The sequence below is a fragment of the Leucoraja erinacea genome, chromosome 40 (assembly GCF_028641065.1).
Source record: "Leucoraja erinacea ecotype New England chromosome 40, Leri_hhj_1, whole genome shotgun sequence".
Lineage (NCBI taxonomy): Eukaryota > Metazoa > Chordata > Chondrichthyes > Rajiformes > Rajidae > Leucoraja > Leucoraja erinaceus.
Genome location: NC_073416.1, coordinates 3,129,202 through 3,154,891, shown reverse-complemented (window position 1 = coordinate 3,154,891; position 25,690 = coordinate 3,129,202). Strand labels below are relative to the sequence as shown.

The following is a 25,690-nucleotide window of genomic DNA, read 5'->3' as shown; positions in this document are numbered from 1 at the left end:
TTGTGCAGACAAAATAAAATCCTTTAGAAGAGAGAAGTGGCCTATAGTTTAGAGATGCAGTGTGAAAACAGGCCCTTCGGCCCACCGGGGTCCATGCCGACCAGTGATCCCCGCACATTACCACGATCCTACACCCACTAGGGACAATTTAAAAAAATATTCACCAAGCCAATTAACCTACAAACCTGTACGTCTTTGGATTGTGGGAGGAAACTGAAGATCTCGAAGAAAACCCACGCAGGTCACGGGGAGAACGTACAAACTCCGTACAGACAGCACCCGTATTTGGGATCAAACCCGGGTCTCCGGCGCTGCAGGCGCTGTAAGGTAGCAACTCTACCGCTGCGCCACCGTGACCGTCCTTGTGCCACTGTGACTGCATTGGTCTTACAATGTTGCCAATTCCAGCTGTTACAACAGAACATAACCAAAAATGCAAGTCAACAATGCCACAAAATTCAGATGTGCAGTGGAAAAGATAGGTCAAGGGAGAGGAAAGAGCTTATGTGCAAATACATAAGACATTCAAAGGAGAGCACTATAAAGATAATCTCAAATCACTTGTGTGCAACCCTTCAGAGCCATTTGAGTGCAAGTCAACCATTCCTTGCCCAAGAAGTGCCCCAAAGTGGACATATATGACAAAAAAACACCACTTCCCAATTACCATTTCTCCATGGACTCCAAAATACAGGAGTGGAGACTTACTTGGGAGTGGTCTTGGTCAGACTCGATTTGACTCGTGCTGATAAAGAGCTGGATGAGGGAGTCTTGCCAATCATTTGGTGTTCAGGAGTGGTTAGTGGTCCAAGCATGCTCACTAAGGAAGAAAAATATGAATTAGAAGATGCAAAGATCAGACCCCAAAGTAAAAGCTATAGGCTGAAATTTGAATGGATTTAGGTTAGTTACTTTTATTACTCTCTGTGGAAATCTAATATCACGTGTCTGCATTAAAAGCAAGATCTGCTCACAGACAACCACTATACCATGGGTCAGCTCCATCAGGTGAATCCTCCGTACATTGGCAGAGACTTAGTCTGGAAAATCTGCAGTGCCTTCACACTTAGAAATATCCCATGCATTACTGGAGCAATTCCAGAGGCAAGCAAATTTGAGATCAAGTGTGAAATAAAGGAAGAGGCAAACATACAATTTTACTGTTGGATACTTTTGGCAGCAAATTAAGATGAGTCAATGTGCATTTGAAATGATCTTATTAATCCACCCACTTGGCAGATATTACCAAACCAGACTGGGATGCATCCGGGAAAAAATGCTTTCCGCGGCACATTTGTAGAAAATGGTGAGGGTTGTTGGGGACATGCTGAACTTCTGTAGTATTCCAAGTAGAGGTGTTGGTGTGCTTTCTTGGCCATAGCTTCAATGTGGCTGGTCCAGGACAAATTACTGGTGATATTTATTCCAAGTAACTCGAAGCTTTTAAACATCTACTTCAGCACCATCAATGTATACCAGGGTATGTGCACTGCTACAATCCCAACAAGTCTATCTCCGTCTCCTTTGTCTTGCTGACAGAGATTATCCGGCCCAGCACAACAGTGTTGTCTGCAAACTTATTTGACCGCACAGTCATGAGAGCATTGTAGGGGGCTGAGAACGCACCCTTGCAGGGCATCAGTATCGAGAATTGTCATAGAAGATGATTTGTCACCTATTCTCACTGATTGTGGTCTGTTGATCAGGAAGTCGGGGGATCCACTTGCACAGGGGAGCACCAACTCCAAGTTCCACGAGTTTGGAGATGAGCTTGCATGGTTGTTCACTTCAATCAAATTTCCTCTCAACCTTGCTTGTCCCAGGAACTACACGAGTCTCTCCAGTCTAACCGTACAGTTGAAATCCCTCATCAGTGGAACAATTCCAGGAAATCTCTTCTGCTTCCTCCCACTTTCATAAATTTCCTAAAGTGTGCCGACTAGCATTGTGCAATATTCTGGTTTCACCACAGCTGATTCAACAGACCAGCAAGTGCTCCATCTTGCTTCAATGCAACTTAATTGGTTTTGCACTCAGTCAAATGTCTGCTCTGACTGTCCATTCAGGCAGTCTCTCTGCCCAATCCAATTTAGTTCAAAACAGAGTGAAGTAATGCCATAGTTGTCATGTGGGTACCACCAGAACTGCTGTTAAATGACAGCCTCATAATAAATTGGATAAATAACATGCAATAGACTAAGGCCATTCACATTACAGACAAAAACTAGTGCATCTCTTCTCATCTTTAGGAGATAAACAATGTGAACATTTCCTCTCAAATACAGAAATCAGTTTACCAACTAACGGTTACTTAAATTGGCAGAAAATAATAAAACTGCTTAAAGATCGACTTCTAACACAACTTGTCTATCGCTATGGAACTCAGATTAAGATAGCAACATGTCAAGACAAGAATGTCAGACATCACACTTGGAAGACCCCCCCCATCCTCAAATTGGTGAACAGCACTGATATTTTGGATACAAAATTCCACAAACAAGACGGTTGATCATGGTACAAGATTGATACTTGATCTTTGAATAGTGCCACAAGATCATTGAAGCATCCCACAAATTATTTCAACCATTAAAAGATATACTCAAATGCACACTAAAACAATGCAGAAATCCATTCTATGAGAATAAACATTAAGTGGTACCTTTAACTTCAGGAGTGCTGTAAGCATTGGAGTTTTCAAATATATGATTTGGATGCATGTTCTCCTGCTCCACCATTGTAAACTGGCTCCAGTATTCCACTGGCAAAGACAGCAAACGTTCAACCACCTAACAACAAAAAAAATCTTTAAGAAGGGTCCAGACTAGAAATGTTGTCTGTCTCTCTCCCCCCCGACCACCACCAGATGCTGCCTCCAGCATTGATTTTTTAATTAAAAAGATGCTTTTGATCAGCCAAGTTCTAAAAGAGATGCACCCACAGTGCCTGCTTGCGATCATTTTGTCAAACCTTTTGGCTTTGATTAATGATCGCACCAATAAAATTGCTAAATTAAATTCTGGTCAAAAGATTTTGCTTGAGTAATTCCATTAGCCTATAGCAAAAAGGCAATGTTCACAACAATTTTTTTTTTTTTAAATTAAACAAAAAGCAGCATCATTCCCAAGAATATTGCATGCGGCACTATGCACAAAGTGGCAACATTAGATGGATTTCCAACAAGACGATTCAGAATGTCATCACCCTTGTGCCTAGAGTGCACTCTGAATTAGTGAAGGCAAGATGTTGGAAAGTTAACAGTGCAGAGAATTTCAGATTCTGTCTACTGGACGTTTTATTCATAAATATATTCAAAAGCACAAACAAGCATTTTATATCACTCTTCCTGAACTGGTGTTGAAAAAGCACAATACGTACCTTTGGTTGTTGCTTGGTTTCCTGCAGCATTGACATGGGAGATGGATCAGGTATGGAAAAACCCACAATTGTAGGACCAAAGACCCTGGCCAAGTTGGTTATATCCATCTTGCAGTGCGGACTGTTGGCTACTCTAGAGAAAGAAAATGGAGTTTGGATTTTCATATCAAAAGGGAACAAAAATTGGCTACTTTACAGCACTACACAGGTTTGGAGGCACTTAGCCAGTTAAGAGATACATACAACTAACTAAGATACATTTTCAGCTGACTTAAAAATAACTTCAATTAAAATGACTCAATAGAACTCAGGATAAAAGGCTCTGAAACATGCAGATAACATTTCTGACCAAAAAATTATAAATGTTTCAAACTAATTATTTCAAAGCAGTGAAGCTGTCCAAATCTGCACAACTGTATCTAAAAAACATTATTCAAGAAATCTGAATATATAGAAAAGATTCAATATAGATTGCATAAAATATTCAAATCTAACTGCTTGGAGGAAAAGAAACCAGAGGGTCGAGAATTATTATAACAGAACAATACCGCACAACAGACCCTTCAACGCACAATGTCTGTGCTGAACGGATGCCATGCTAAACTGATTTCATCTGCTTGTACATGATCCATATCCCCTCTATTCCTTGCACTTCCATGTGTCTATCTAAAAGTCTCTTAAACACCACCATTGAATCTGCCTCCACCACCAACCCTGGCAATGTGTTCTAAAAAAAGCTTGACGCACACATCTCCATTCAACTTTCCCTCTCACCTTATAGCTATGCCCTCAACTTCCATGTGTCTATCTAAAGTGTTAGAAATGTCCACCCTGGGAAAAACGTTTAACTGTCTATCCAATCTATGCCTTGCATAATTTTATATATATTTCTATCAAGTCGCCCCTCAACCCCTGATGTTTCAGAGAAAACATTCCGAGTCTATCCAACCTCTCCCTGTAGCTGAAACCCTCTAATCCAGGCATGAGATTTGCTACTTTAAATCTCAACCTGTGATGGCAAGAAATCAGAACACTTACAAACTACACCACCTCACAACCAGAGGGGATGGTGAAAAATGTCATGGTGCAAGGCCTTGGACACATCACTGTATTTCACCAAATTCTCAGTGCTGCATTCACTCACTGCAAAGACTAAGCGGCAGCAAGAGAGGAATAGAGAAAAGGCGAGGAAAAATATTCATGGCCAAAAATGAGAATTTGGACACATCCAATCCGTATTCTGGGCTACAAATGTTTTGCTCATGAGGCCAAGACAGATACTGCAAAGTTCCGGGGAAAAGGGAGTCAACGTTCTGAACAGATAGCAAGGCTGAACATACCTCTGCAGGTGATTGACCAGAAATGCCATAGTATCTCTATTGGGCTGTGGCAGCTCACTGATTGTCTGGTACATTGCTGCAATGCTGTTATCATCATCGGGGATTTCTGCAGAACGAGGCACAACATCGGTGAAATAATGAACACAACATCGATGCCCATGGGCACAGATTAGTCAGAAATGCTGAACTCTTACTGGAGAAGTGAATTACATATGCATCTCCCAAGACAGAACACATGCAGTTTCAGTCTATATTGCATAGTTTCATCCCATCACCTGACATGGGTATCCCTCCTTCTGAAGCACTCCCCCGGGCTCAGAAGCACCATGGGTCCAGTGGAAGACGCTCAACCGCCTGAGAACAGGAACAGGGCGATCAAAAGCTGCCATGGCCAGATGGGGCTATGAAACTGGACTGGCCAAACCACCTGTGAATGTGGAGAAGAGGACCATACAATGCAGCACTGCCTTGTCTGCCCCCTACTACCCAACTAGTGCAACCCAAAGGATCTTGCAGTGTTCAATAAAAACGCAAAGGACTGTGTAAAGGAATGGGAAACTGCCATATAACCAACCAGCTTCAAAGACACGAAAAGAAGAAGATCCCACCACCTCTTCAAAAGAACAGAACTATTGATGCATCACATCACCATCTAGGATTAAAGGATCGATTTTAGGTAGGCCAGATAAACATGTGGCTCCCCAAATATAACGTGCAAACTTGCTTTAAAAGCAGATTTGAAGGGAAAATCATAAGAGACTAAAGAAACACGACTGCTTTCCACTTAGGAATTGATACTCTGTCTTTTGTACCCAATGTTAAAAATCACAAAATAGGATGAAAGCATGCCTTTAAATCAATTAAATAGCAGCCTAATCTTTTTTTTAAATTAATTTAATAAACTTGAGTACCAGCATTACTTTAATTTGCATACAGTTTCCACGATATGCCAACCAGTCATCACTCAGTCATGCCAACTCCTCTCTGGGGTTTGATCAGGAGCAGGAGCTAGACTTTGGATAGTTTGCCAAAAGGCGGTTTCTAAAATGCAAGCAAGCTACCCAACCACAGGAGGCACCACAGCAGTCAGAATATCAACACATACAGATGCTTCCCAGCAACATCAAGAATTTGCCTGGTTGGCCATCCCTATGCTAACAGAAAAGAGGTCAAGATTAATTGCAGTCATATTAGTTGACTAAGCGAGATCTGGCAGCATTCATTCAATGTCAAAACTAGTAACTTGGTTGAAAGAGAAGTTCCATTTCTTTGAATTTACTGATGCTGTTCATTTCTCAATGATCGGCATGATAACTAAAGACCTACAAACCTGCTGCCCTCACAAATGTCGTATACAGTTTGAAAGTGACAAGAGGTTCCTTCAAATTCCTTAGGAAGTCCTTCAGAAGCCCGCAGATGGCATGGATGTCATCCACTTTACTGAGCAGAGGCAAATTCTTTCCTTTCAAATACTTCTCCTTCAGTTCTTTCACGGTACGGTCACATCCAGAGATTCTGTATAGACCAGTCTAAAGGAGACAAGAATTACATGTACTGTACATTGAAACCCAAACTTAAAATTGACTTGGAAATCTTCAACGTGGTTTTCAAAGGATGCGTTGCTATGACAAATGGCTCAATTAGCACTAAATGTTTAACAGAATGCCAATGGGATCAAAAATGGAACCAGGAGCCTTGGTATCCCATAAATCCCATTGATGATACAGGTGGTATAGTTTTGAAAGCTACCAATTGTTGATCATTCAAGCTACATGTCCCTACATGTCCATTACAACAAACGTCCATGAGCTTGTACTTCCAGCATAATCTAATTATGCACAAGGCCCAAGTGAAAATGTGTTTTTTGTTTTAATAATATAAAAGGCTCCGTGGATCAGAAGTGTTCTACCACTCAAAAAAAAATTGTCCATGCACTATAAATCAGAGTGGCAAGAGCCTATCAATGTTTCACCTCCATTAAGCCTGATTTAATCAGGATTGAAAAACTATTGAAAGTCTGAATCTGAATTGCAGTTAGGAGAAATAAGGAAATTTACAAAAAATTAATCCTACCTCAGTCAAGCCTCTCTGTTCAATTTCATTGATACAATGCACCACAAGAGAAGGGATCATGGGAGAGGTTTGAGGGGTGAAGTCAGCCAACACTCCCTAGAAGCAACACAAATTCAATTAATAATATTTCAAAATAACTACCAGAACATTAGAATATAGGACATTTGAGAGTACTTGTACAATTGAGGCAAAGGAGCCGTAAATAGGATTTACGAAAAAGGTAAATCATGTCTGACGAATCTTATAGAATTTTTCGAGGATGTAACTAGTAGAGTGGATAGGGGAGAACCAGTGGATGTGTTGTATCTGGACTTTCAGAAGGCTTTCGACAAGGTCCCACATAAGAGATTTGTATACAAACTTAAAGCACACGGTATTGGGGGTTCAGTATTGATGTGGATAGAGAACTGGCTGGCAAACAGGAAGCAAAGAGTAGGAGTAAACAGGTTCTTTTCACAATGGCAGGCAGTGACTAGTGGGGTACCGCAAGGCTCAGTGCTGGGACCCCAGCTATTTACAATATATATTAATGATCTGGATGAGGGAATTGAAGGCAACATCTCCAAGTTTGCGGATGACACTAAGCTGGGGGGCAGGGTTAGCTGTGAGGAGGATGCTAGGAGACTGCAAGGTGACTTGGATAGGTTGGGTGAGTGGGCAAATGTTTGGCAGATGCAGTATAATGTGGATAAATGTGAGGTTATCCACTTTGGTGGCAAAAACAGGAAAGCAGACTTTTATCTAAATTGTGGCCGATTAGGAAAAGGGGAGATGCAACGAGACCTGGGTGTCATGGTACACCAGTCATTGAAAGTAGGCATGCAGGTGCAGCAGGCAGTGAAGAAAGCGAATGGTATGTTAGTTTTCATAGCAAAAGGATTTTAGTATAGGAGCAGGGAGGTTCTACTGCAGTTGTACAGGGTCTTGGTGAGACCACACCTGGAGTATTGCGTACAGTTTTGGTCTCCAAATCTGAGGAAGGACATTATTGCCATAGGGGGAGTGCAGAGAAGGTTCACCAGACTGATTCCTGGGATGTCAGGACTTTCATACGAAGAAAGACTGGATAGACTCGGCCTATACTCGCTAGAATTTAGAAGATTGAGGGGGGATCTTATAGAAACTTACAAAATTCTTAAGGGGTTGGACAGGCTAGATGCAGGAAGATTGTTCCCGATGTTGGGGAAGTCCAGGACAAGGGGTCACAACTTAGGGATAAGGGGGAAATCCTTTAAGACCGAGATGAGAAAAACATTTTTCACACAGAGAGTGGTGAATCTCTGGAACTCTCTGCCACAGAGGGTAGTAGAGGCCAGTTCATTGGCTATATTTAAGAGGGAGTTAGATGTGGCCTTTGTGGCTAAAGGGATCAGGGGGTATGGAGAGAAGGCAGGTACAGGATACCGAGTTGGATGATCAGATTGAATGGCGGTGCAGGCTCGAAGGGCCTATTCCTGCACCTATTTTCTATGTATCTATGTAAATACACACGCAAACTTCATTGGTCAACGATGGACATCTTTTATCACAATGGACCACTTAAAACACCTTTAACTTTATACTGTAAATAGTTGACATCTGTGCATTTGAGAATAAGTAGGACTAAATTGGTGCTACATTATTTTCTTATTGTACATTTTGATTTCAAATGGAGCATTGTAGTTGAAGTTCAGATTATAAATCTTACCTCTCCAATTCTTACGGGCGTTCCTGACATGGTTGGGATGCAGGGGAGTGGACAGCGATCTCTGCACTCTGGGTGAGATACAACTCTGCAGTCTCGACATTTCAAGGCCAACTTCCCAAATTTGATCCTTTTGCCACAAGGGACACATGACTCGGGCTTGATCACCTACAAAAATAAAGAAGCACATTGACACAGGATATGAAGTTTAAGATCATAAGATCAAAAAAATTGCAATTAACAGTAAAAATTAACTTGAATAAAATGGAATTAGGAATACCGTCTTGGAGACAAACTCGTGGGTCCTCAAGCCACCAATAGACTGAGGTGTACTACAGTGATCATAACTGCGGACGGTTGATGGCGTGCTCGAGGGAGTGTCTGAAATGGCATCAAGATCTTGACCCTTCAGATTTGCTGCAGGAAAGAAATTGGAAACAAAGTCAGAGGATCTGCGTTCAAAAGGAAAGCGACATTGTCCCAGTTACTCTACAGTTCCCACCACATTATCACTGTAAGCAGTAGCACAGCAACTTTATCAGCAACCATGCAGGTCCATGGGGAGTGCTGCCAGAGATAGATAACAGCGGAGCAAGCAAAGCAACAATTACAAATTCATACTGGAACAGGCAAACAACTAATGAATCAGGAGAGACACCGACCTTTCTCAAGCATGACAACTACATCTCAATGGGTAGATTCAAGAGTTTGTCAAGCACAGAGCTGAATGCCCCACCATCCAAAAGTGGAATGCCAAAGCAGTGCAATGATCACAGCTATCTTCTAACTGGCTCCATTAAATTAAACAAAGCTACCAAGTAGGATGAATTTTAAACTTACACATTAACCTTTCCATTAAGAGACATACTTCTGCACAGATTTATGGAACGACATTTTAAAATTACCCCCAACTTTAAAAAAAAAATCAGTTGCTAAAACTAATTAAATGGACTTCTCCAACAGTTCAACTGATTAAAAACATGACTAGCCAAGTGAGATAGCAAAAGCACCCAAGTCTAACAATTGGCCTGTGAAGAGCTTTCATTAGGACAAAGCAATATTCGGAATGTCTAAAGCACACACATATCACCAAATCCCAACCATGACTTCCAATTGAAAGGGCATGCAGATGTCAGGAGAATTGGGCTGAAACAAAGCTTTCATGCTTTAGTCGCTGCTTTGCACCTGCCAGAGTCACCCTGAAAAGAAGAGGCAACTTGGCTGAAGCTCCACGAGCCATAACCTGGCAGTTTGTTTTGGGGGTGGTAGAACAGGGTCAGTAGCTATGGTGGGACAGGAGAAAAGACCAAGATGCTGTTATGGAAATCCCCCACCTTATCTAATACCCAGTTCTCAGAATACCCATGACAAACACACCTATGAAACACTTAAATCTCAAGGCAAACCCCACTGCTGATAGATAAACCCTTACAACCAATTGTTATCAGGCCACCACCTTCCAAAACCACAAGTATTTTGTCAGTGGGATTTACCTGTTCGCCGTCTACTTCTTGTCCAGTACGGCACAGTCTCGATTGTGGAAACTGCTTCAATTGGTCCGCCATTATTAGGCAATGTCAGAGTCGTTTTAGCCACAATGGAGTCATTTCCCTGAAAAGATCAAAACAATCGTCATATCGACATTTCTTTCCTACAAAATGTTATCTTTCTTTATTACAGTCCTTCCCTCCCCACCCACATAACAGGAAATTATTCCCCTGTTAACTTTTGGGATTTGCTCCTCTTCTAACAGCGTCTCAAGAACTCGAGTGAGATTTAGTTTCAGTCAAGTGGCAGACCAAAAAGCTTGTCAGAGCAGTCAAGGTTCAAATCCACTGCTTGTTAGCTTGAAACTGAAATAGCTAAGTTCTGACTGGTATGTAAATGTCTTTATTGACACTGCAGCTCCAAGATGACATATTCAGGGGAGGGGGGGAAAAGAGATATTATTGCAGCCGGTTGAATACATGTGTTCATTCAAAGAGTTGTTTAATTGGCTAAAACCAAACTGCAAACGTAATTTTATAGTTAAAGTGAGTTATATAATTGCCACTTTGTAAAAAGAAAGATTTTCACAAAAAAAGATGGCTTGTTTGGAGTTCAAAGCAGTGCAATGTTCAGACAAAAATTCTTTGAAACAGGGGATTAGGCACTGACTAGCAATTTCTCAATGACAAATTAAAGAACCTCCAGTGCAGCAATTTCTGGATTCTGGAACTTTTTTTAATATATAGACCGCTCAAGCTATAAAATGGTGATCTGCTGTTTTACCTATGGACCAAATAAATTTCTGATGGCCAATCCAAATAAAAATGAGCAACCATTGACCATTCAGAAATGAAACTACTCCAGTTTCAGGAGAATTGAACACCATTTATTCAGCAAAACTAATATCATAGATAATTAACACTCAAGCGGTTATAGCAACATTTAATTTGGTCAATGACAAAATTTAGAAGTGGTGCTCTATTCAAGATTTTTGGATAAAAGGTAGAACCCTGTATACCACTTTAAATTATCACAGTTGAACCAGCAAAACAGTTCAGTTATGGTTAGCATTTGCAGGCAGAGACCACACCCATCATTAATAACTGAATTAATTCAGCTGTATCTAAATGCAACTGCAAAATGTCTGGACAAGAACCTGAGAATCTCAAATAAATTAGATCCCCATATCAAGCTATTCTATTACTGACAAGTCAAGTTTAGTTTAGAGATACAGTGTGGAAACAGGCACGTCGCCCTGTACAGTAACAGTGTACCAGCAATTTCCTACCCAATACACGAGGGACAATGTACAGAAGCCAATCAACCTACAACCCGGCACGTCTTTGAAATTTGGGAGGAAAGCAGAGCACCCGGAGAACACCCACATAGGGAGAATGTACAAACTCCTTTCAGACCCGCAGACAGGATTGAACCCGGACCTCTGGTGGTTTAAGGCAGCATCTCTACCGCTGTTCCATTCCACGGAGAGAAGCAGACATTTGTACCCCGTTGTATGCCTACTGTGTTCCATTGTAGTAATTCTCTTCTCCCCCAGAACAAAAATCAAGTAGTTGCACAACTTATATTGGTGCAGACAATTAGACCATGTTGTGTTGGTTACTAACGCCCACCTTTTCAGTTGACCGTGACCGTTTAGCTGGTGCAGGCTGCACATCAACAAGAACTCTGGAAGAACGCTGGAAAGAAATACAAAGTTTCTTTATACATGGACACAATTGATTGATTAACCAGCAAATAATCTGGTACACTGCAACACTCTACATTAGCATTATACATTTAAGCCCCTTCATACAAATTAAAATGGCATTGTTTTGACAGCCACGAGTGGATACAAGTAGATATCAGAGTTTTTAATCTAGATGTAAACAAATTGCCTCAATTTACAGAATTAACCAGAAATCCTTTACTGAAGGGGAAAACAGTTTATAGCAAAATATTATTATGTAATGAAGCGAAAACACAAGGATGAAATGAAAATAATTTCTCTTTTGGTTTAACTGGACAGATAACATGACCCTGTACAGCCCTAAACAGGAGCTTCACAAGCCCGATTTTATACAAATGTTTACAATACATATTTCCAAAGAAACAGCAACTGCATTATTTGCCATGGGAAGCCTAATTTATTTGAAATAAGTAAATGCCTCAGACTGAAGGAATGCACATGGGGACTTAGTGTCTTAACAAAAAATTAATTAGACTGACTTTTACTTCCATTGATGCACATGTCTCTTGTTTACGGACTACAACAAATCCTACCGATTGTACAAAGGTACGCAGAGCTGAACCATAACTTGAAGAGTGAAGGTATGGAACTTACTCTTTTCTCCCTTTTCTTTAACTTGACAGTCTTAACAATGGAGGAATCCCAGTCCTGCATTAAGAAAAAGACAATTTATTCTCACAACAGTCAACCCAAAACAAATTGATGAAAGGTTCACTTATGCTTTAAATTCAAATCCAAACATCAAACTTGCGTTTTAGTAAAATCGCACATTTCAAAAATCATCATCAGTGATACCTGACCAGCATTAGAGCACCAGAACAGTGATCCCACAAAGTCAAGTTGAAGTGTGATATCGCAGACCCAATTATTTAAGGCAATTATATCCTCTAACTATATGCTATCAATGATCCATAACTTAATCGATTAACCAGATGATAATGGCTCAGGGAAGCAAGATGGATTGTTCTGATGTTCTTCCTCTTGCTGGAGAGTGAGCTTGCTGCCTACTTATGTTGGAAAATAACTCGATGTGGAAATGCAAACAACTCCATATTCTGCCAGTCTGCAACACATTGGAACCGACATGAAGTGTCATTCTAATCACAATGTTAACAGTGCAATCTCACACAGCAGAGAACTGGGTCACTCTTTATTGGACCTAATCAAAGCTCTCATTTACTCATCTTAATTCAAGACTTAACTTTAAAGCAATTAGCTGCAATCAATTTTAATAAGCCTATGATGCGTGGAATATCAAAAACTAAAGTTCAGACATTAGTTGTAAAAGTATTTCCTCATTGCACAAATAATCATAAAATAAATAAGCTGCCCTTTACATGGTACAGTGCTTCCAAGGAACAAGTCAGCAGTTTACGTAAAAAAATTATTGCAGAAATTACCTATAATTGAGCCAGCCAAATTTCTGATCACTTCCTGCAGCTTTTTGCATACACTGGCAATTTGTTTTGAATAATTCAACAATTCCTAATTTTGCAATGCAAATAAGATCTGAACCACACAACACCAAATCATTTCAGATTCACAGGCAATGCCAGATATTTCACAATAAAGTCTCACAAACATAGTTTCAAGATGATTATAAAAGGGATTACCAAAGAGTCATCAGTCTTGTCGTAGCTAATGTCAGAGTGAAATGATCCAGACTCATCAATTGTAGACAGTCTAATAAAAATAGGAAAAATATATAGTAACCATCAATACCCAAAACATTTGACTTCAATTATACACACTGGAAAATATTTGAAACCGCACATTCCCACTCCCCAGAGTACTTCAACCACACCCTTTAACCGCAAATAAAACCATTAAAGACAAAGCAGGTAGACTTTGGTCTCCCACTGGGCCCAAAATAAATGTCGATGCTTTCACCATACTAAAAGATCTTTTATTTGCGCCTTCACCCAAGTCAAGGAATCTTTAAGATTGAATATGTTAATTGTAAGAGGATGTGCCAACTCATGGCGAGGGCCAAAGTTATGCCAAATGACAAAGTATCATGTCTTTCAAGAAGAAGAACACTTCAGATGTAGTCACAGTTGCTTTGCAGATAATTGCGGCAGTTAATTTGCGCTCAGCAAAGTCTCAAACTTTGAATGTATAATCAGTTAATTTATTCTGGCGACATGGGAATATTGTTTTGATCAAGTCTTCCTGCCAAACAAAGCCAAGGAATATTCAATATCCAATGCAGGAGGCAATAACCTTCAGTGCAAGATTGCACCTTGAGCAATGCAGCATTCCCTCAGCATTGTATCAGCCTAGATAATAAATTCATCAGGAAAGGGGATTGAACCGATGTACACACTCAGAGGCATGTATTACGGACACTAATGAACAAAATCAACACCAACTCTGGATTGCATCTAGAACACCAATTAGACTAGGAACCATTCATAAGCGGCCACAGTGGCGCAGCAGTAGAGTTGCTGCCTTACAGCAACCGGGTTCGATCCTGACTACGGGTGCTGCCTGTACGGAGTTTGTACGTTCTCCCCGTGAGTTTTCTCCGAGATCCTCGGTTTCCTCCCACACTCCAAAGACGTACAGATATGCAGGTTAATTGGCTTGTAGCTGTACGTGTAAATTGTCCCCAGTGTGTGTAGGATAATGTTAATGTGCGGTCGGTGCAGACTCGGTGGGCTGAATGGCCTGTTTCCACGCCGTATCTCTAAACTAAGCAAAAAAAAAAAAAAAAATTGCTTGCACAAATACCTAATTGCGCAATAATGGCTTTGCTATGGATGATCATGTATTTTTGAGAGGATTTCCTGCTTTACATTTAAAACCTTTTAGACTAGGGCAACTTGACAAACCCTGAACACTCAAAATGAGCTCAGAGCGCTCCATGGCAACAATTAAGAAAGCAAACCTGAAGGAAGACGTCAGCAGAAGAAAAGGGAAAATAGGTTTGAGTATGCCTTTCAAAATAAAACACAAGTAAATGGGTTTCGTTGCTGATATTAAGACGTCAACACAAAGTATGACCCATGCAAGGGCTATTGTGACTAGTGCAACTACAACAAGGATCTGAATGGGCCCTGCAGTGGTTCTATTTGCCAAAGAGACAAAACTAAGTTGGAGCACTGCTGTGAATAATTTATCTCAAATCCACAGCTTCCTGGGGGTGGACCGCTTGAAAACATGACTGGATTTAAATGGTGCCTACAGCTATTTCAACTGTGGGGGAGATAGGGTGCTCGTTACAACTTCAGTTACTCGAGCAGTCAAATGAAAAGGGTGTGGTCACTGGGTGGCATCCATTACTCCAGGAAACATGGTGTCCCTTTTACAGAAAGCTTATATACACATCAATAATTTCCCCAATTCTAGTTTACCCTAAAACCAACAGTAAAAATAATTGTTGGTGATTTTAAAAGTACTACCGTCTGTTGGATGCATATCCATTAGAATTTGAGCATTTGGGGTTGAGAAAAGCAAGAGCAGACTTCTGTTCTTCATTTAACTGAATGCTGGTCGAGCCTTCTGTTATGAGGAGCTCTCGGATTAGCTGAATCTGTCGTTCCTTAAATGAAAGAAAGCAATTACTACAAATAGAAGAGAACCGCTGGCTCATTAAATCAAAGTTTAATGTGGTCACAGCTTATGATTATTCTCTCCATGCACACAGGCCGTGTGAGGTCAACATTGCACTTGGCTACAATAGTAAAACTATCTGCCATTGCTTACACCATTTAAGCTTGTGCATGAAGAATAATCATAGGGGCAAAATACCAGTTTACTCCAAGATTTCTGCTATGGGTTCACTGCCATCAGGGGAAAAAAAAAACAAGAAAAAAAAACTACATCACATGAGGAAGCCAACAAAGCAAAAAGTCTTGCGTGACATTCATTTACCCAGTGCTGCCAAATAATTATTAGTGAAGCGGGAGACTAAGTGAGGAGAAAAATACTTTCAAATGACTACCAGGGTTTTTATTTGAGTTTATTTTTTTAAACTGTAAAAGGATATTAAACAAAATCATCACGCACCGGAAACAAGGTCAGCATTTGATGTCCACCCATAATTGCTCTTGGACTTTGAAATTATTTCAATAAAAAGAAACAATGTACCGTTTCAGGACATTTAACAATAAAACACTCTTGCCGACAATAATATTGTAACCTCAATTCATAATGGCAAAACAAGGCGTGCAGGCAGATCACAATACCAGATCCTAAACCAGCACCAAGCAAGAAAACAAAATGTCCAATGTTACAAGCAGTGAATCGAGGTGCAGTGAATGAGATCAGGATAATCCTACAGAGTCATACGACACAGAAACAGGCCCTTCGGCCATGAACCTCTTCTCTACCCCCAAATCACGTTTTGTTTTTATTAAAACAGAGGCTTCTTCCCATAGTGCAAACCTCAGCAAGGCTGGAGTGCCCACCTCCTCATCTGGGACTCAAAGGCAAGCTTGAATCAAGACATTTGCGCTTCAGTGCCCCCCTTTGGGGACATTCTATTTGGAATATCCACCAGAGCCACATAACACAAATGGATATCTCAGAAGCAAAGCACAATATCTATATTAATTCTTCTGCAGAATTGAAGGATCAACCGCATAGTTTATGAGGTGGCATGGTTTGTAGTACATTACAATCGTGACATTGAATAAAAAGCAAGGCTTACTTTAAATTGATGTTCAGGTGGCATCTGAGCACTGGCATCATGTCAGTGACTGTTACTCCTGAAGAGGTCACCATTTAAAAAAAATGCATTGCTCCAAGGCGACACCTTTTTCAGAAGCCGGACAGGTGTTGCAAAATGACTTCCATCTAGAACCACTAGGCACACAGAGGAACCCCTCTACAGCAGAGGAACACCATAGCTGTCTTGGGCAAATAGCTCTAATATAACTATAGAGCATACACAGCGTTCTTTGAGCAAAACTTGTCAAGGCATGTGGAACAAGTACAAAATTGAGTTTGCCCCACATTGGAAAAAGTGGTCATACTCGCTGCCTTCTTTGAGATATCAGCTTACTACTAGTGAATTCCACAACCAGGCACAAAGAGCAGAGCCAAACGACTGCCCTCCATAAAGATGACACTCAGCATTGACTGCATGATTTGGGACACTCTTTGGGAAATCTCCTCCTGTAGTAAGACTTCTAACTCGGACAAGCTGCAACGCTGCCCATCTTCCAACTCCACCGTAAACAATGAAGCAATTTTTTTTGCGCCACTCACCTTTGAGTTTGCAGTAAGGTGCAGTCAATTCAATTGTACAATTAATAATTATATATTCTGTACACCACTCCCTCCAGGAAAACTTCTCTTTTGCTTCCATCCTCATCAAGTTGGGCGCAAAGAGAAAGCAAGCCGCGTTACAAAACTGGGCACAGATTAGGGTTACTCAAGGCTGGGGTTAAAGTTTCGCACACATTGTTACAATATTTGCTGCAGGCTTCAGATTATGTAGCTGGAGAACTTGATTGCCCATTTGTACTTGGCCCTTGCAGTACTCGATTAGCTGGAACCCAGTTTAAAAAAAACACACTAATATTGCAGAGCATCTTTCATTAGATACTGCAGTGTTAGGAATGATATATTCAAGATGGAGATAGAGAGATATTGCAAAAGTCACAAGGTAGTGGTACAGGGAACTGGCACAGAAGAGAAGTTGAGGCTGGCACGGATTAGCCACGCCATGAGTGAGTTTGGGAGCATGCAAAAAAGGACAGTATGACTAAGTTTTTCACATAAAAACTTAACATTCAAAAAAGTAACCACTCGTCTGCATGATTGCTTGCTGTTAGAAGTCTCTCGTTTGTTCTGATTTCAAGCAAGTACGTTTTCTTTTCAATCTTACTAAATTCCAGTGCCATCTTTGTGATGCAATTTACTTCCAGATTGGGGCAGACAAGCCAAGATGACAAGAGGAGTATAAAGACCATCTCTCCAATGAGCCATTAGGTAAATTAGAAAGATAAATTGTATTCATTTAAGTGGCCCCTCATTACATCAGGCCATCTCCAATGCAATACTTAAATGGAATCACCGCTTTGGCAAATGCAAGAGTCACTTTGCGCTCAGCAAATGCAATAGGCAATCTGAAATGAACATTGACTGAAGATGAAATGTAACCTGGATGTTTGAATTCCTTTACTGTTCTTTGAACATTACCATGGAGCTAGACAAGCAAATTGCGATTATTTCAAAGAACAAACCTCTTCCTCAGCACCATTTCAGTAAAATGATTGTCTGCTGGAGCGCAAGCGATCGAGGCAAGCGTGTAAAAGGTGCAAAAGGGGTCAAGGAAATATGCAAAGTGCACTCAGCTATAATAATTTACCTTTCAATAAGGTATAACTATATTTAACATCTCAATTTTATGAATATTTCAAAAAAGTTTTAATACAAAAACAATTTTATAAAACTCGCAGCCTTATAGGGAATTTAAACTGACATTATCGAAGCACAAACATGCAAGGTCTTGCACAATCCAAGGAACCCATCAAATGTTAATGGAAATCAAAATGTGGCTTGCCAGCATAGAAAACATTAAGACTTTGAGATGTTCTTTCATAGTAAGTGTCTGCACAACTTTTAATCTACAAGTAAACCTGGATCCAGTAGTCTGACTGTGCACACGTTTACAAGGTGATTTTATGGTATGTAACTTCAGAGATAATGAAATAAGGTGGTTGGATATTCTAGTCTGCAGCTAACTCCTAACCCTGCAAAGCCTTTCTAGCATCTACAAGGCACGTCAGGAGTATGAAATAATCCTCTCCACTTCCCTGGATGAGTGCAAGTGCAACACCCAGGCCAAAGCAGCCTGGTTAACTGAAACCACATCCACCATCCCAACATTTATTGCTTTTACCAACTAAACACAAACAAGCGCATCATCTACAAAATACTCTACAGCATCTTGCCCAAGGATGCTTCAAAGCTGCATCCCAAACCCATGACTTCTAACACCAAGTACAATGGCAGAAGAAACAAGAGAACGGCAGCAACTCTAATGCACATATCTCCTAGAATCAGAAGCGTATTACAGATCCTTGATGTTAACTCTGTGCACATCTTGCAACTCTATGCTCAAGAGCACCATCACCAAGGAATTGCAGTGGTGGTTGCTCACCACTACATTCAAGAGGAAATTCAGGATGGAAATAAATGCTGGCCTTGCCAGTGACACCAATAATTATGGAGGGAAAAAATACTAGTTCAACCAATAAACTAAAGAGATGGGGTTTGCCCTTGGTGGCAGGCCTACAAAAGTCAATGCAAAAAGTTCAAACTGCAACGGTAAAATGCTATGTGCACAGCGGCTTCAAATGTTACAAAATGCCGACGTCGTCTAATTGTTAATTATCCATGCCGAGGGGAAGGAACCAGCTTAAAATACAAATGTACAATCACCCAGACTTACCAGCCTCTCACAATCAGTTTCTGCTTTCTGACGACGTTTCATCTCAACATCAACTTGGTTACGAGCGTGCTTCAGCTTGACATCAAGGGCACTCCGCTCTGTTTCAGCTTTGGTTAGGCACTCTGCAGCACGGGACAGTTCCAGCTGAGTTTTATGCCACTTTCGTCTGCACTCTTCGAAGTTACTAGCCAACTGAATAAATTCTGCAAGGAAATATTCAGATAAGAATCTTTTTTATTTTATTTATTTATTTATTTATTTTTTATTTTTAAGTTTTGCCAAAATCAAGATTGCTGTTCAGTAAAAAGAAATGTCCCTGTTGATGCATTTTTATGTTGATGTAAATTTGACTTGAGTGCTATCTTAAAAGTCACCATTTTATTCCCCAAAGGGAAGTTAAAATATATACAGCACGGTCAGAACTTAAAAATGTTCTGTGCAAGAAGGAACTGCAAATGCAGGTTTAAACCAAAGATAGACATAAAAAGCTGGAGTAACTCAGCGGGACAGGCAGCATGTCTGGAGAGAAGGAATGGGTGACGTTTCAGGCAGTGACCCTTCTTCATGTTCTGGGTGGGACAAACAATTATCCCAGTTTCATTTACACTCTACCATCTCTCGTCAATCTGCCCTTGATTTTTTTCCATTACTCTTTTAGGTCACCAATTTATACCTTTTCAACTTTAAGCCCAAGAACATGTAAATGGTCTACACCAAGGTCAATTCCAGCTCTCTAGTACAAGTCCACAGATTCAAGATAAGTCTGGTTATGAAGAGATACATTCAAGCCACAAAAAATTCTAGAATGTATGCAGGAGAAACAACTTAGGGAGCTTGGAGGAGATGGGAAGCAAGTACCAACACAGAACGAGTCATTGATTTGACAACCAGCACGTGGATGAACGAGTGCACATCAACTAGGGCTACTACACAGGGATTCTGGGACTAGGGAAGGCATTTGATTCAAACAAATAAAAAGCTGAGCAGTAATAAGTGCCTATTAATTGCATTGGACTGATACAAATGTTAAGCAATTGTAAGGGGGTCAGCCACCCTTTAGCGACCAAGTGGAAATTAAAGATTTGAATCAAGCAATAGAGGCAGAGGGAAAGAGAGCACTTGAGGCAGAAAAAAACCCGACAATTAATTTGCCTCAAGGTAGCTTATTTTTGCTTGTATTTATGTTTTAAGGCACAAGTTAGATTTGAAAAAATAAAATACGTTACAAACATGCTCATTTGGTATTAAGGTGATGAGATTTTACACAAGTAACATCAATCCTTACATTTCAAAATAATGAATTACTTTAATGCTATAACTATTTTGAACAGTTCACTAAGCAGAGATTAACCCATCCCATTGATTTTACACCTGTATTCACAGTGTCTAAAAATTGCACTGATCACTCCCATACTTCATTATGATCAAAGTAAATATGCTTACGAGGTTCAATTCCTTCATTTAGTACTTCCATCTGTCGGAGCATCTGCTCGAACATCCCACGTGGAGTCACCATTGTGGATTCCATTGTCCTGAGATTAAAGCAATGGTGTTACAAAATAATGCAACCACAACAATTGACAGCTTTCACTGTGAAATATCTCCTTACAGATACTAGCATCATAAGGAGAGGAAAAAGGGTCAAGTCTTGGAAATAATACTGGATAAAGGGGCACTGGTGGATGTAGAATACTGAAGCTTGCCAGAAGACATTGATAGGGTGCCATCAGGTGATTTACCAGCTGGAGTAAAAAAGGGTAAAGTTATTTAAATGGCTCAGAAAAGAGATGCAGATGGGATCAGGGCGTCCCAGTGTATGATCTGCAAAACAAAAGTAACCCGCTCATCTGTTCAAATATACAACGGCGCTGAACGACATTCGGACAGAAGCCCAAGTTAAACTGTTCGCAGATGAGTAAACCCACTCTGCAAGAAGGTGTAAAAATAAAGCATGCCTGCAACAAGCACGAACTCAGCAATTATTACACAAAAGTATTAAAACCGGACCTAACACTGGGAGTCGTTATACAGTCCCCTCTGGAACCCAGTATGATGGCACCCCCAGAACTATTATAGTATTATAAACTGAAATTCCACACGGAGCCAAGACTGCTGATTGATCATTTTGTTCCATACTGTAGTGTATGGTGTCCTTCCACCACATAGTCCACCTCCCCTCCCTACCCACCCACTGCACGTACCCTCCTCCCTCCCCACTTTCACCTACCCATCCTTTTCTCTCCCACTCATCCTCTTCTCCCCAACCCCCACCTTCCCCCCTCTCTTCCTCCCCCCCCCACCCCACCTCTTCTCCCCCCCCCACCCCCCCCTCCCCCCCCCCCCCCCCCCCCCCCCCCCCCCCCCCCCCCCCCCCCCCCCCCCCCCCCCCCACTCCCTGCCCCCCCTCTCCCCCAACCCCCCCCCTCTCTCCCCCCCCCCACCCCTTTAAAACACCATTCCCCTGCCACTTTGATATCAGCGCTAAAGAGGCCGAAGGACAGCCGCGTGTGCTCCGGGTCAATGCGCCGACAGTCGGGCGCGGCTGAGTGAGCAACGGTCGAATTGTCGCGACGATGGAGGGAAGGGAAGGAAGGAGGAAAGAAGGTCGCCAAAGCCGTGATTACCGGGATCTGGGGAAAACATAACTAAAGGAATTCAAAACAGGGGGGGGGGAGTACAGCAGTCACAGCGGCAGCCCCCGCCCTAGGGCTCGGCTGCGGCAACAAGGATGGAGGCGCCGATCGAAAGTCGGCGGCAGTAGGGGATTTTAATTATTTTTTTGTGGGGGGAGGGGGAAAAAAGGCTCCCCTCACCCACGGAGCTAAATTAAACATTTTTTACTTCGCTCTCCCTCCCCCGGACGCCCCCATACCTGGCGGGTAAGGCTCCGGACCGCTGCTCTGTCCGCTGTCCGCTGCGCTCCCGATCCAGCGGCCGTTACTTTCCTTTTGCGCGGGCCCGATTTGAAATCTCCCCCGACGGCCAATCAGGAGGCACGCTCGCGCGGAGCCCGCCTCTGCCCGACGCGTGACGTCACCGCCCGCCTCACGTGATCTTTGCCCACATAGAAACATCGAAACATAGAAATTAGGTGCAGGAGTAGAGGCCATTCGGCCCTTCGAGCCTGCACCGCCATTCAATATGATCATGGCTGATCATCCAACTCAGTATCCCGTACCTGCCTTCTCTCCATACCCCCTGATCCCCTTAGCCACAAGGGCCACATCTAACTCCCTCTTAAATGTAGCCAATGAACTGTGGCCTCAACTACCCTCTGTGGCAGAGAGTTCCACAGATTCACCACTCTCTGTGTGAAAAAAGTTCTTCTCATCTCGGTTTTAAAGGATTTCCCCTTTATCCTTAAGCTGTGACCCCTTGTCCCCACGACCAAAGAGATACGCTCACGACCGACGACAAGTTCACCCGAGTGAGTGGCAGCTTGATAATAGGTGTAGGAAGGAACTGCAGATCAAAGATCTTAAGATCTTTGCTGCAGATGGCCATCGGGGTGGAAGATTGCGAACAAGTGTTCAAGAAGGAACTGCAGATGCTGGAAAATCGAAGGTACACAAAAAAGCTGGAGAAACTCAGCGGGTGCAGCGTCTGAAGAAGGGTTTCGGCCCAAAACGTTGCCTATTTCCTTCGCTCCATAGATGCTGCTGCACCCGCTTAGTTTCTCCAGCTTTTTTGTGTACCATCAAATAGAACAAGTTGTCCAACAACTTTAGGCTGTGTACGCCACACAAAAGAAGAAGAGCAGATGGTCATGGAGTAAGACAGCGTGGAAACAGGCCCTTCGGCCCAACATGTCCCAGCTACACTAGTCCCTCCTGCCTGCATTTAGTCCATATCCCTCCAAACCTGTCCTATCCATGTACCTGTAATCCCAGCCTCAACTACCTCCTCTGGCAGCTCGTTCCATACACCCACCACCCTTTGTGTGGAAAAGGTTACCCCTCAGATTCCTAAATCAGATGCTGGTTTACACCATAGATAGACACAAAAAGCTGGAGTAACTCAGCGGGACAGGCAGCATCTCTGGAGAGAAGGTATGGGTGACATTTCGGGTTGAGCCCCTTCTTCAGAGTCGACTCCACAGCGGTAGAGTTGCCGCCTCAGTGCTGGAGACCCAGGTTCGATCCTGACCACGGTCTTGTCTGCACGGAGTTTGTACGTTCTCCCTGTGACCGCATGGGTTTTCTCTGGGTGCTCCGGTTTCCTCCTACACTCCAAATACATATGGGTTTGTAGGTTAATTGGCTTCTGTAAATTGTCCCTAGCATGTAGGATAGTGCTGGTGTATGGGGTGATCACTGGTCGGTGTGGACTCGGTGGGTCGAAAGGTTTGTTTCCAAGCTGTATCTCTAAAGTAAAGTTTATGGACTATTCCCAATCTGACCAGCAGCGGTGCTAAAGCAATCCTCAACGGAGTTTGAACACTGTTAGTCCTGCTGAACACTGTTGGGACAAGACTTGGATCACGTCGCATCTATAACAAAACACGACATGGATTTTAATCTTTAGTTTGTTATCCTTCGGAACTGAAAGATATATTGGCACAGGAAAGGAATAAAAAAAAGGTTATTTTGCGGCGTAATATACTCATTGCGATCAGCATTTTGCGGAATAATGTGCTGACATTGCGGAAAAGACATTGTACTGACATTGGTCTTCATTAGCAAGGCTTATGCGCAGAGATGTGTGTCTGGGGACAAGTCTGCAGGATGTTATAAACTCAAACTGCAAAGCTTGAAAATTTGCAGCCACCTTTTGAACATTGTCTTCCAATCCCGGGCTCACCTCACATGCTGAAACGTAGAAAAAAAGCTGCAGTAGTAGGCCATTCAGCCCTTTGAGCCAGCACCTTCATTCAATACGATCATGGCTGATCATCCACAATCAGTACCCCGTTCTAGCTTTCTCCCCATATCCCTTGATTCCGTTAGCCCGAAGAACTAAATCTAACTCTCTCTTGAAAACATCCAGTGAATTGGCCTCCACTGCCTTCTGTGGCAGAAAATTTCACAGATTCACAACTCTCTGGGTGGAAAAGTTTTTCCTCATCTCAGTCCTAAATGGCCAACCCCTTATTCTTAAACTATGACCCCAAAAGTCACAAAAATGTATCCTATATTTTCGCAATGGTTCAAACTTTAGAATCTGTGGCAACATGGAAGACCACTAGGGGGCACTAGTGAAGGAGTGATGGAAGCACAGAGCAAACTATGGAGGTTGCCTTCAGAACCTAGCTTCATGTTGATTACATTTCTTCGAGTGTTACTTCCAACAAACTCAATGGCAAGTGAGTGGAAGGCCCTGCGTGTTTTCAGTTGAGAGTCGGTGATGGTTCATAGCAAAAGGATTTGAGTATAGGAGCAGGGAGGTTCTACTGCAGTTGTACAGGGTCTTGGTGAGACCACACCTGGAGTATTGGGTACAGTTTTGGTCTCCTAATCTGAGGAAAGACATTCTTGCCATAGAGGGAGTACAGAGAAGGTTCACCAGACTGATTCCTGGGATGTCAGGACTTTCATATGAAGAAAGACTGGATAGACTCGGTTTGTACTCGCTAGAATTTAGGAGATTGAGGGGGGATCTTATAGAAACTTACAAAATTCTTAAGGGGTTGGACAGGCTAGATGCAGGAAGATTGTTCCCGATGTTGGGGAAGTCCAGGACAAGGGGTCACAGTTTAAGGATAAAGGGGAAATCTTTTAGGACCGAGATGAGGAAAACTTTTTTCACACAGAGAGTGGTAAATCTGTGGAATTATCTCCTGCAGAAGGTAGTTGAGGCCACAGTTCATTGGCTATATTTAAGAGGGAGTTAGATGTGGCCCTTGTGGCTAAAGGGATCAGGGGGTATGGAGAGAAGGCAGGTACAGGATACTGAGTTGGATGATCAGCCATGATCATATTGAATGGCGGTGCAGGCTCGAATGGCCGAATGGCCTATTCCTGCACCTATTTTCTATGTTTCTATGTTGTTTGCTGATTAAAGAAAAAATGATCAACCTGCAACCCTGTTGGTAGTGGCTTGGCCTTGCACATGTGGAGCGGAGGATGGAGAGGGTGGCCATGAGGCCGTAGCAAGAGCCGAATGAAAATAGATTCAGTTCTCAGTTTAGTTTATTGTCACGTGTACCGATGTACAGTGAAAAGCCTTTGTTGCGTGCTATCCAGTGTGTGGAGAGACAAGATAGACACAAAATGCTGGAATAACTCAGCGGGACAGGCAGCATCTCTAGAGAAAAGGAATGGGTGATGTTTCGGGTCGAGACCCTTCTTCAGACTGATGTCAGGGGAGTGGGAGGTACATAGATAAGGAAGTATCAGGTGTGAAAACAGGACAAAGGGAGAGATCAAGGAAATGTAGAATCGATCATTGTTAGTTGGGAGAAAAGACAATGCATGATTACAATCACGCCATTTACAGTGTACAGATACATGATAAGGGAATACCATTGAGTGCAAGGTAAAGCCAGCAAAGTCCAATCAAGGATAGTCTGCGGGTCAGCAATGAGGTAGATAGTAGTTCAGCACTGCTCTCTGGTTGTGATATGATGGTTCAGTTGCCTG

General features: G+C 42.1%; 1 protein-coding gene across 2 annotated transcripts in view; it reads right to left on the bottom strand.

The window, feature by feature from the left end:
• racgap1 (Rac GTPase activating protein 1) overlaps nucleotides 1-25,690 on the bottom strand; it is an 85,226-nt gene that overhangs the window by 3,007 nt on the left and 56,529 nt on the right. Inside the window, exons 1-16 of one of the 2 annotated variants that reach the window (XM_055664627.1) lie at nucleotides 21,985-22,105; nucleotides 20,556-20,644; nucleotides 19,113-19,315; nucleotides 15,112-15,251; nucleotides 13,321-13,390; nucleotides 12,302-12,355; nucleotides 11,592-11,657; nucleotides 9,966-10,083; nucleotides 8,753-8,889; nucleotides 8,476-8,640; nucleotides 6,789-6,884; nucleotides 6,046-6,244; nucleotides 4,716-4,821; nucleotides 3,376-3,508; nucleotides 2,660-2,786; nucleotides 709-820 (exon numbers count right to left, since the gene is read on the bottom strand). In XM_055664627.1, coding sequence (XP_055520602.1) covers nucleotides 709-820; nucleotides 2,660-2,786; nucleotides 3,376-3,508; nucleotides 4,716-4,821; nucleotides 6,046-6,244; nucleotides 6,789-6,884; nucleotides 8,476-8,640; nucleotides 8,753-8,889; nucleotides 9,966-10,083; nucleotides 11,592-11,657; nucleotides 12,302-12,355; nucleotides 13,321-13,390; nucleotides 15,112-15,251; nucleotides 19,113-19,315; nucleotides 20,556-20,640 — 1,811 coding nt within the window. In that variant the 5' untranslated portion in view covers nucleotides 20,641-20,644; nucleotides 21,985-22,105. Of the gene's footprint in view, nucleotides 1-708; nucleotides 821-2,659; nucleotides 2,787-3,375; nucleotides 3,509-4,715; nucleotides 4,822-6,045; nucleotides 6,245-6,788; nucleotides 6,885-8,475; nucleotides 8,641-8,752; nucleotides 8,890-9,965; nucleotides 10,084-11,591; nucleotides 11,658-12,301; nucleotides 12,356-13,320; nucleotides 13,391-15,111; nucleotides 15,252-19,112; nucleotides 19,316-20,555; nucleotides 20,645-21,984; nucleotides 22,106-25,690 lie in introns of those variants that run through there. The other variant, XM_055664622.1, reaches the window with a different exon arrangement.